The 12,723-nt window shown below is 41.9% G+C and overlaps 1 protein-coding gene across 2 annotated transcripts in view; it reads right to left on the bottom strand.

Moving 5' to 3' along the window:
* Positions 1-12,723, bottom strand: part of WWP2 (WW domain containing E3 ubiquitin protein ligase 2) — a 200,473-nt gene that overhangs the window by 62,751 nt on the left and 124,999 nt on the right. For both annotated transcript variants that reach the window (XM_053699468.1, XM_053699467.1), the window contains exon 7: positions 4,202-4,296. In XM_053699468.1, the coding sequence (XP_053555443.1) occupies positions 4,202-4,296 (95 nt within the window). The remainder of the gene's footprint in view (positions 1-4,201; positions 4,297-12,723) is intronic.

Raw genomic sequence — 12,723 nt, forward strand, 5'->3', positions numbered from 1 at the left:
CAGAAAAGGCTTCTTCCGCATCACTCTACAATACAGCTTCTCCTTGTGAAAAGTGTGCTGAATTGTTGAACGATGCACAGTGACACCATCTGCAGCAAGATGATGTTGTAGATCTTTGGAGGTAGTCTGTGGGCTGTTTTTGACAGTGGACACTGACAGCTTAAATCTCTGCAATAGCTTTATGTAGCCTTCCCCTAAACCATAATGTTGAACAATATTTGTTTTCAGGTTGAGAGTTGTTTTGAGGCCCCCATGTTGCCACTCTTCAGAGGAGAGTCAAAGAAAACAACAACTTGCAATTGGCCACCTTAAATACCTTTTCTCATGATTGGATGCACCTGTCTATGAAGTTCAAGGCTTAATGGGCTCACCAAACCAATTGTGTTTTCCAATTAATCAGTGCTAGGTAGTTACAGGTATTCAAATCAACAAAATTACAAGGGTGCCCAAATTGATGCACCCGTCTAATTTCGTTTTGATGCATATTAATCCAATAAACCTCATTTCACTACTGAAATATTACTGTGTCCTTCAGTTATTTGATAGATCAAAATGAAATTGCTGATCCAAACACCAAATTATTTATGAATGGAAATTGTCAAGGGTGCCTAAACCTTTGCATACAACTGTATGTATACATATGTATTTCTGTGTGTGTGTGTGTATATATATATATATATATAAATATGTATACAGAGAGAGAGAGAGAGAGAGAGAGAGAGAGAAAGAGCTACAGTATCTAGACAATAAAATAATTTGTGCCTATCACCACCTCTAATCAGTGGTGGCACATAATCAACATGGTTCTGAGGCTAGCAGCAGTGTGTCCCGCTTGCATTAAAAGGCCTAGCCACAAGCTGATCCAATGCTTGCTTCTCAATTGCTCCTCTTATGGCATGGCAATGATTAGCCATCCTCTCTCTAAATGAGGTAGAGGTCTTGCCAACATAAACAAGAGAACATGGGCATGTCAAGGTGTAGCCACAGGCTGATCCGATGTTTGTTTGCCTCTCAATTGCTCCTCTTATGGCATGGCGATGATTAGCCATCCTCTCTCTAAATGTGGTAGAGGTCTTGCCAACATAAACAAGAGAACATGGGCATGTCAAGGTGTAGATCACAAAATTGCTGGTACATGGTAATCTGTGATATATTCTGTAACTTTTTCCTGTGCGAGGATGATGAAACTGAGACCCCGTAATCATGCTGTTACATGTGGTACAGTCCCTACATTTATAACATCCCAACTTCTTTTTCCCATCCATCCAAGTCCCTTTTTGGTAACATCTTACCGGGTCGTTAAGCACAAGGATGTCCTCCAAGTTGGGGGAATTTTTGTACACAATTCGGGGTGCATCCATCTGTGAGAATGGGAGTAATCTATCAGATTTTACAATGTCCCAGTTAGTTCGAATAGATTCCTCTAACACTTTGTGTAGGGGGGTAAATGTTGTGATGAAATTTAATTTTCTTGTGGTATCCTTCTCCATGTTATTCTTGTTGAGAAGTGTTATTTGATCATGCTGTGGCACTTTCTCATATGCTCTATTAATGTCCAATGATCTGTAGCCCCTCTCTTTAAGCTTTGTCTTAATATCTTCTTCTTGTATTTCTCTGGTATTATTGAGTGTATTATTGCGTGCTACTCACATGAGCTGTGAGAAGTTGATACTCTTCTTCTGATGTTCAGGGTGAAAACTAGTAGATAAGAGCAGGGAGTTTTTATCTGTTTGTTTGGAGTATAACGAAGTAGCAAATCTAAAACCTTCCTCACAAACATGTTTTGTGATATTGAGATCCAAGAATGATATGGTGTCAGTACTGTACTCATATTTAAAACGAATGGGTGACTCCAAGTTATTAAGGGTATCAATCCAATTCACCAATGAGTCCACTGTACCCCTCCAAACCAAAAACACATCGTCTCTATACCTAACATAAAATTTTATGTTAGGAATAGACAAGGTGTTCATTATGAAGGTTTCATACCAAAGCATGTATAGGTTGGCATATGTGGGAGCCATATTTGAACCCATAGCAGTTCCTGCTATTTGTAGAAAGAATTCCTTCTCAAATTTAAAATAATTATTTTCCAAACAAAAAGTTAGTAGCTCAAGCAGGAATTCTATGGGGGATCCTGCATATGCCAACGATACACTCAACATTGACCTGACAGCCTGCACCCCCCCTACATGAGGGATTACGGTGTACAGGCTGTCAATGTTACCAAAAAGGCACTTGGATGGATGGAAAAAAGACATTGGGATGTTATAAATGTGGGGACTGTACCACATGTAACAGCATGATTACAGGGTCTTTTTCATCATCCTCGCATAGGAAAAAGTTACAGAATATATCACAGATTATCATGTACCAGCAATTTTGTGATCTACACCTTGACATGCCCATGTTCCCTTGTTTATGTTGGCAAGACCTCTACCTCATTTAGAGAAAGGATGGCTAATCATCGCCATGCCATAAGAGGAGCAATTGAGAAGCAAACAAACATCGGATCAGCCTGTGGCTAGGCATTTCATGAAAGCGGGACACACTGCTGCTAGCCTCAGAACCATGTTGATTGATTATGTGCCACCACTAATTAGAGGTGGTGATAGGCACAAAAAATGATTGCAGATTGAGGCACCATGATTGAATACACAATTGGATGACATTGTGTTTTTATAGCTGGATTATTCTATGACTGTTCAGTCTAGGTCTCATCTGGCATAGATAAAGTGAAGGATTGCGCTTAAGTCTTGCTACCTAAGGAAATGTATATTACAGGGACTAAATAATGCCATAAAATGGATAAAATGAAGAAGGAATGTACTAATCCGCCTATAAATGTTTTTACCATATTCCGATGAGCAGGAAGGAAGAATCAAATACCACTGTTTAATCAATTATATTTGTTTGATTGTTAAGCCTATTTTCAGGAAGGTCTAAGTTGTTCTATATGTTTTAATAATGTGTTAGTTTTTAGTCACTGGGTGGTAGGTTCTGGGATCGGCTGTACTGATGTGAGTTTTTGCTACAAACAAAACTGCTATTGCGGTGACGTATTTGAAACACATCATATGAGGAGAGGCTATGTTAATTAGCCATGTGCCCGAGAATTGCCTGTAGGCGTACACTAACAGTGATGTACTGACACTACCTTGGCCCAGCCGGACCGGAAATGACTAGCACGGTTGGTGTAAATAGGGGTAGGTATTGTGTCGGCTTATGAACGCTTGAGACACAGCTTGGATTACCCATTGAGAAAGGTACCAGTCCGGTAGCCAAACGTCTGGGGGTATATACTTTATACCCCCTAAAGCTCTCAATAAGCTGCCAAACCACTGTCCGCTTCTTTGCAATGAAGAAAAACAAAGTATGTTTTAGAATCACTTTAAAACAGGTTAAAAATAAGAATTTTGTTTCCTATCCCTTTTATTACTAATACGTGATGTTTTTCAACCTCATTATGAAAAGATCTCAGTTATGCAGCATTCTCCACAAAAATATTTGTGGCATTATGAAGTAGCCGGGTGAATATTATTGAAAAGATGATAACTTAAAGGGAAAGTCTAGTCAAAATTAAACTTTTACGATTCAGATAGGGCATGCAATGTCAAACAACTTTACAATGTACTTTTATCATAAATTTTGCTTCGTTGACTTGGTATTCTTAGTTAAAGCTAAACCTAGGTAGGCTCATATGCTAATTTCTAAGCCCTTGAAGGCTGCATCTTATTTCAATGCATTTGACAGTTTTTCACAGCTAGTGGGCGTTAGTTCATGTGTGTCATATAGATAACATTGTACTAATGCTGGTGGAGTTACATATGAGAGGGCACTGATTGGCTAAAATGTATGTCTGTCAAAATAATTTAAAAAAGGGGGCCGTCTGCAGAGGCTTAGATACAAGGTAATCACAGAGGTAAAAGTGTTTTAATATAACTGTTGGTTGTGCAAAACTGGGGAATGGGTAATAAAGGGATTATCTATATTTTTAAACAATAACAATTCTGGAGTGTCCCTTTAAGCTATTCAAAACAAAAAATAATAAGCTAATTTTAGTTTAATATTGGCTTACATTTTAGCTGGTGGTCAGTAAAATTAGGCTAATAGTGGATCAATTAGATAGGTCCTGGGGAGAACACTTTTGTATATAAAAATAATTCTGTATTATAAAAAGAAAACAAAAAGAGATGCTCACCCACAACACTAATATCACTTGTGTTAGTCTGGTCCTTGCACAGCTGATGAGAATTACTCTCCACATTTTGTAGCGAGGGGTTGTCAGGGGGATCACTGTATAACAACAGAAACAAAGAGAGAGAGGTAAGAGAAGACAGAAAAAAATAAAATGTATGCTTTACCTGATAAATTTCTTTCTTTCCGGACATGGAGAGTCCACAACGTCATTCCAATTACTAGTGGGATATGCACTCCTGGCCAGCAGGAGGAAGCAAAGAGCACCACAGCAAAGCTGTTAAGTGTCACTTCCCTTACCCATAACCCCCAGTCATTCAGCCAAAGGGAAATGGAAAAAGCAGATAGCACAAAGGTGTAGAGGTGCCTGAGGTTTAGAAAAAAATACTGTCTAAATTACAGGGCGGGGTCGTGGACTCTCCATGTCCGGAAAGAAAGAAATTTATCAGATAAGCATAAATTAAATTTTCTTTCCTAAGACATGGAGAGTCCATGACGTCATTCCAATTACTAGTGGGAACCAATACCCAAGCTAGAGGACACGGAATGAATAGGGAGGGAGAACAATACAGGCAAACCTAAACAGAAGGCACCACTGCTTGAAGAAAAACTCCAAAATGGTGGAGAAAAAAAATTGGAAAAGTACACACACTGTTGATCGTTAGCGCTAAAAATTCTGTTCCATAACCCCAAGCGCTTTTAATATGCGAATGTTACAGGACCAGAACAGAGGGCTAACAGTTAAACTTCAGAGGACTGTCCCGATGGATTTCTCCTGACCCAGGGGGGCAAATAGTGCAGGAGACTTTAATGTTATCCCAATTGTGTTTGAAGTGGTGCAAATGAATCACCCATATAAACAGAAACAATGGAATCAGAAAGCCACGTACCTTCCGGTCACCAGGATCCTTCTGACCTATACTCCGGGCAACTGCCTCCTTAGTAGTAGCGGGTAGTGTCCTGACGGTACTCCAGGCCGTGTGTAAGTGTAGTCTCCAAGCCGGAACAACCGGTGCTTTCCTCTCGTGTGATTCCCTAAAGGGGTTAAAGATACAAATAGTGTATACTAGGCTGATGTGAAACAGGTAAACGCGTTTCAGCTCCTGGCCTTACTCATTACCTGAATAAGATTAAACAATGTGTGGTTTAAAACAGCCTTCTAGTTTGCTCATTGGTCCCCTGGGATACACCCCTTGTTAAGACTCCGGACCAATGGAAATGTCACTCTAAGATGCAGTACGTGCACAGCTTGTAACAGATACACTTGACAATGTATGTTTTTACATACTAACAGGGAGGATAGAAGTATACAAATAAATAAACAATCAAATGAGACCTAAACACTAAGCAAAAACTGTGTATATACAATTGGTTGGACTCTTCAGTTCATTCAATGTGGTCCCCGTGCAGATCAAACTTGTAATTCAGTTGAGACCCACTGTAATACAAAGAAATTCATTAATAAAGGGAATCCTCTGCCAGATTGCTGTATGTTTTAAGCATAGGGTCATGTAAATGGGCCCCTCCCTGTGTGTTGTGCTGCTATAAGTCAAGGTCTGGATACTAAAGCTTGAACCCTTCTAGATATACTGCATTATTTAGAACAGAGATACCCCTACACTCCATTAATTACAATATGGACTAAAAATCTAGTGAATTTTTGACAGAGGGAGAATCGGATAGATCCTAGAGATAACCATCCCTCTGTCAAAAATTCACTAGATTTTTAGTCCATATTGTAATTAATGGAGTGTAGGGGTATCTCTGTTCTAAATAGTGCAGTATATCTAGAAGGGTTCAAGCTTTAGTATCCAGACCTTGACTTATAGCAGCACAACACACAGGGAGGGGCCCATTTACATGACCCTATGCTTAAAACATACAGCAATCTGGCAGAGGATTCCCTTTATTAATGAATTTCTTTGTATTACAGTGGGTCTCAACTGAATTACAAGTTTGATCTGCACGGGGACCACATTGAATGAACTGAAGAGTCCAACCAATTGTATATACACAGTTTTTGCTTAGTGTTTAGGTCTCATTTGATTGTTTATTTATTTGTATACTTCTATCCTCCCTGTTAGTATGTAAAAACATACATTGTCAAGTGTATCTGTTACAAGCTGTGCACGTACTGCATCTTAGAGTGACATTTCCATTGGTCCGGAGTCTTAACAAGGGGTGTATCCCAGCGGACCAATGAGCAAACTAGAAGGCTGTTTTAAACCACACATTGTTTAATCTTATTCAGGTAATGAGTAAGGCCAGGAGCTGAAACGCGTTTACCTGTTTCACATCAACCTAGTATACACTATTTGTATCTTTAACCCCGGGGTGTCTATCCCTTCCACGCCAAGCGTTAGCAACTAGCTATTGTTGTTTTTTCACTCATGCAGCAGTGTATTGCTGCCTGTAAATAAAGCACTTATTTTATCGCAGTATCCCGTGTCTGTGCTGACTACTTTTGTTTACCAAACTGCTTGAAGAACCTTTCCCCCAAAGGAAGCTTCAGCCGAGGCAAAAGTATCAAATTTGTAGAATTTGGAAAAAGTATGCAAACAGTACCAAGTTGCAGCCTTGCAAATCTGTTCCACAGAAGCTTCATTTTTGAAAGCCCACGAAGAAGAAACAGCCCTTGAGGAATGAGCTGTAATTCTCTCAGGAGGTGCTGTCCAGCAGTCTCATAAGAAAACAAATCATACTTCTCAACCAGAGGGAAAGAAGAAGCAGTAGCCTTCTGACCCTTATGCTTTCCAGGGAAACAAACAAACAGGGCAGAGGACAAAAATCCTTAGTAGCCTGTAGATAGAATTTTAGAGCATGCACCACATCCAAGTTGTGCAACAGACGTTCCTTATGAGAAGAAGGATTAGGACAGAGAGAAGGAACAACAATTTCCTGATTAATATTTCTATCCGAAACTACCTTAGGGAGAAACCTCAATTTAGTACGAAGGACCGCCTTATACGCATGAAATATAAGGTAAGGCAAATCACACTAAAGACGAGAGTTCAGAAACTCTCCGAGCAGAAGAAATAGCAACAAGAAATAAAAACTTCCAAGATAACAACTTAACATCTATGGAATGCATAGGCTCAAACGGAACCTACTGTAACACTTTAAGAACAAGGTTAAGGCTCCAAGCAGGAGCAACAGATTTAAACACAGGGCTGATTCTGACCAGGGCCTGACAAAATGATCCGCCAGACGCTTATGTAAAAGAATAGATGGTGCAGAAATCTGACCTTTCAGAGAACTGACTGACAACCCTTTCTCCAGACCTTCCTAGAGAAAAGACAAAATTCAAGGAATCCTGACCCTACTCCAAGAGTAGCACTTTGATTCAAACCATTAAAGGTATTTACGTCATACGTTATGGTAAATTTTATGAGTAACAGGCTTGCGAGCCTGAATCATGGTCTCAATTACCAACGCTTAGCCAGAACTAAGCGTTCAATCTCCAAGCAGTCAGCTTAAGAGAAACAAGATTTGGGTGGAGGAAAGGACCCTGAGTTAGAAGGTCCTTCCTCAGAGGTAACCTCCAAGAAGGAAGAGTTGACATCTTCACTAGGTCTGCATACCAGATCCTGCGAGACCTACAGACGTTCTCTCATGTTTGATACAAGCAATGACTCGTGGAAGGAGTGCAAACGGAGGAAACAGGTATGCCAGAATGAAATATACCAAGGAACCGCCAGAGCATCTATCAGAGCGGCCTGCGGATCTCTTGACCTTGAACCGTACCTTGGAAGTTTGACGTTCAGACGAGACGCCATTAGATCCAACTCCAGCACCCCGCACTTGAGGGTTAGCCTGGAGAACACTTGTGGATGGAGAGCCCACTCCCCGGGATGAAATGTCAGTCTGCTCAGGAAATCCGCCTCCCAGTTGTCTACTCCTGGGATGTGGATGTCAGATAGACAGCAATTGTGAGCTTCCGCCCACTGAATAATCTGTGTCACCTCCTTCATGGCTAAGGAAATCTAAGTTCCTTCCTGGTGGTTTTTGTAAGCCACTTAGGTGATGTTGTCCGATTGGAACCTGATAAACCGGGCTAAGGACAATGGAGGCCAAGCCATCAGAGCATTGTAGATCGCTCTCAACTCCGAGATGTTAATGGTGAGAGCAGACTCCTGCCGAGTCCATAGGCCCTGCGCCTTTAATGAGTCCCAGACTGCTCCCCAGCCTAGCACGCTGGCATCCATGGTCACAATCAACCAGAAGGGTCTCCGAAAACATGTGCTCTGAGACAGATGATCCTGCGAAATCCACCACGAGAGAGAATCTCTTGTCAACTGGTCCAGATCTATCCTCTGAGACAGATATGAATGGTCTCCGTTCCATTGTCTGAGCATGCATAACTGCAGAGTCCTGAAATGGAATCGAGCAAAAGGAATGATGTCCATGGAAGCGACCATCAGACCAATTACCTCCATACACTGAGCCACTGATGGCCGAACAGTAGACTTTAGTGAGAGACAAGAGGAGAGAAGTTTGGATTTTCTGACCTCCGTCAGAAAAATATAGTCATACATAGGGAATATATGACGGTCCCTAAGAAGCAAACCCTTGTAGAGGGAATAAGGGAACTCTTCTCTAGATTTAGTTTCCAACAGTTGGAACATACACAACAAGATCTCTGTATGAGAGTTTGCATGTTGAAAAGATGGCGCCTGAACCAATATGTCATCCAGGTAAGGCACCACCGCAATTCCCCGAGACCTGACAACTGCCAAGAGAGCCCCTAGAACCTTTGAGAACATTCTGGGAGCTGTGGCAAGGCCGAAAGGAAGAGCAACAAACTGAAAGTGCTTGTCTTGAAAAGCAAATCTCAGGAACTGGCGATGATCCCTGTGGATGGGAACATGAAGAAAGGCATCCTTTAGATATGGTTGTCATGAACTGACCCTCTTGGACCAACGGAAGAATGGAACAAATGGTTTCCATTTTGAAGGACGGAACCCTGAGAAACTTGTTTAGACTTTTTAAGACTAAAATGGGTTGAAAAGTTCCCTCTTTTTTGGGAACCACAAACAGATTTGAAAAAACAAGGATTGAGTCCTTATGGAGGTGCGCACATGTGACAAACAGAACACAATGGAAGGAAAACAGTCTCGGGGAAAGCAAGGTATTCCCCACCGCAGGTGACCCAATCTGACGGCAGCACTCCCAGAGAAAGGATGATGGTAGATATCTGTAGGGACAGAAGAAAAAAAGAGGCGCCTTATGGGACAGTATCGTGGTGTCGCTAGGGTGCAAGAAACGACGAGCAGCACACACAGATGGCAAGATACTCACAAGTGAGATGGCATATGCGTATGCCAAACTAGACAGGACGGAACCTTAGTCGTCCGCCAGACGGTCCAATAGGAAGAAGGCTCTAACACTCCAACGGTCCAATCCGCAACGGCGGAAGTATACCAACGTCAGAGACCCACAATGTTTGTGGGAAGATTAATGGCTCAGAGTCTTAGAGTCATCAGGCCTGATGAAACGACCGGAAGGTCGAGAAACGCGTTGCTGTATTTTAAACTGTTTTAATAATAACCTTTTTAAAATAAAACTCTCTCCTATGATACCCCCGCCCTCGCTGACCATCATTCTGAAATTATGTTGGGTGCGGTATCCTGCCTTTTAAACCTAAGACTCTGAGCCATTAATCTTCCCACAAACATTGTGGGTCTCTGACGTTGGTATACTTCCGCCGTTGCGGATTGGACCGTTGGAGTGTTAGAGCCTTCTTCCTATTGGACCGTCTGGCGGACGACTAAGGTTCCGTCCTGTCTAGTTTGGCATACGCATATGCCATCTCACTTGTGAGTATCTTGCCATCTGTGTGTGCTGCTCGTCGTTTCTTGCACCCTAGCGACACCACGATACTGTCCCATAAGGCGCCTCTTTTTTTCTTCTGTCCCTACAGATATCTACAAACAGATTTGAATAAAATCCTAGACCCCGTTCTCTTACTGGAACTGGAATAATCCCTCCCAATGAGGAGAGGTCCTGAACGCAATTTAAAGAATGCCTCTCTTTTTACCTGAACTGTAGATAATCTTGAGAGGAGAAATCTGCCATTGGGAGGACGAGATTTGAATTCTATTTTGTAACCCTGAGATACTAAGTCCACAGCCCATCTCGTATCCATGCATGACAAAACAGACAAAGTCTGCCCCCCACTTGATCCGATCCCAGACCGGGGGCAGACCCTTCATGCTGACTCAGCTGAGGGTTTCTTTGATTGCTTTCCCTTGTTCCAAGACTGATTGGGTCTCCAAGAAGACTTGGACTGCTCCTGCTTGGAAGAGGAAGACTTTTGAAGTTACGAAAGGAACGAAAATTACTTTGACATCCTTAAGGTCTGTTCTTCTTGTCTTATGGAAGAAAAGACCCTTTTCCAACCGTAATATCAGAAATTATTTCTGCCATACCAGGCCCAAACAAGGTCTTACCCCTGTAAGAAAGCACCAGGAGCTTAGACTTGGAGGAAACATCAGCTGACCAAGATTTAAGCCACAGAGCCCTACGGGCTAGAACAGTGAAGCCAGACATCTTGGATCCCAGTCTAATGATTTGCATGTTAGCATCAAAAATAAAAGAATTGGCTAATTTGAGAGCCTTAATTCTATTTTGAATCTCCTCCAACGTAGTTTCTTCTAAAATTAATTCAGACAAGGCATCGCACCAATAAGGTGCCGCACTTGCTACTGTGGCAATACAAACTGCAAGTTACCATTGAATACCCTGATGAACATACACCTTCTTCAGCTTTTTGTCCATGGGATCCTTAAAGGAACAGCTATCCTCGATAGGGATCATATTTTTCTTAGCCAGAGTAGAAATAGACCCTTCTACCTTAGGCACCGTGCGCCTTGAATCTCTAATGGAGTCAGCAACAGGAAACATCCTTTTAAAGATGGGAGACGGGGAGAAAGGTATCCCTGGCTTCTCCCATTCCTCTGAAATAATCTGTCACACGGTTTGGAACAGGAAACACTTCCACAGAGGAAGGAACATCATAGTATTTGTTAAGCTTACTAGATTACCGCAGAGGATATCTGTGCAGCAAAATCTGATGGCAAATAAACTCCTCCAGGAGGCCGAGAGGAACTGCAGGGTACTGTATCTGAAGCCGTGGAAGCTTGGGACGTGTGAGGAGAAAGCTGTGGCATTGCCTGAACAACATCATCCTGAGAGACATTAGGCTCAGAAACAAAAAGTTTATCTTTACATTTCAAAGTCCTTTCTAAACATGAGGAACAAAATTGCATAGGTAACACAATTTGGGCCTCAAGACACAAACATTTGTACATAGGTACAGACTCCAGCTCCATGTCCATAGCTTAAGGGATTCCCTAGAGATATAGGAATAACAAGAGAAAAATAAAAAATTAGAAATTGACATTTGCGCTCAAAAAGTACCCCTAATTAGGACCTCTACACCTCAGCTGACTGAGGTGCCCTACCTGCCCCCCCCCCCCCCCAAAGTACAACAAATCTTGTCAGGAATAAAACAACCGGTGTTACAGACTAACAGATTCAACTAACAAAGCCGACGTCACTCTGAACAATTCTGAGAGCAGAAGGGAGGAGTCATGTGACCGGCTGAAAATGAAACTGCGCATCAAGTAAAAGTGCGCATTTCAGAAGTCGTTAAAGACCAAATAGGAAACTGACACATTCAGACCTAACTCTGCCGTTCACACTTTTGTGTTGACAGAGTGAAATAAACAGACACAAGTCTCAATAAGACCCACACAGAGTAGAAATAAATAAAATGAGAATAAGGTTAACTTCTTCATATCCATAAAGGAAGATTAACCCCTAAGTCTCCTGTCACATACATTTTAATGTGCCTGCACACTGCCTAAATACAATCCTCTACTAAGGATTTAGCATGTCCCAAATAAATAATGCAGAGAAATCCTCTGTGCAAGTCCCCAGTACCTAGAAAACAAAAACACTTACCGGCAATTTAGCTGTCTGGAAGGAAGACAGCTCACAAGGCGTGAAAGGACACATACTCCTTACAGAGACCTGTAGAAAAAAGAAAGAACAGAGTAACCAACTCTGGCTTTCTATAACTAGGGCAGCAATATGTTAGGAACACAAAGTAAGGACCACCTCACCACTTCAACTGTATAAAAGCAACCACTACTCTTACTCAAGAGATTAATGTGGACACAGCTAAACCCAAATCCTTGCTTGCAGGGAAAAGTACCCAAAAAAGGAAAAAAATCTTCAGACATCGAGTTTCACCTCCTCCTCCTTCAGCTTCCCCCGGTCGTCGCAAAGCCTTTTCTGACGTCAGAAATGATGGATCGGTCATCCTCCAATCACGGCTTCCCCCCTGGGGAATCAGTGTCTGATTCAAAGCCATGATTGGAGGAAGCCAGATTCCTCATTTTAGACCCAGGAAGAGGCTTTGCCATGGGCGGAGGAAGCTGGAGCGGCTGTCAAGATTAAAATTTCACAACACGAGTGAAATGTAAATTTTGATGAATTAAAGTGCCCCTGTTTTTAATCGAA

This window comes from Bombina bombina, chromosome 1 (genome assembly GCF_027579735.1).
Source record: "Bombina bombina isolate aBomBom1 chromosome 1, aBomBom1.pri, whole genome shotgun sequence".
Lineage (NCBI taxonomy): Eukaryota > Metazoa > Chordata > Amphibia > Anura > Bombinatoridae > Bombina > Bombina bombina.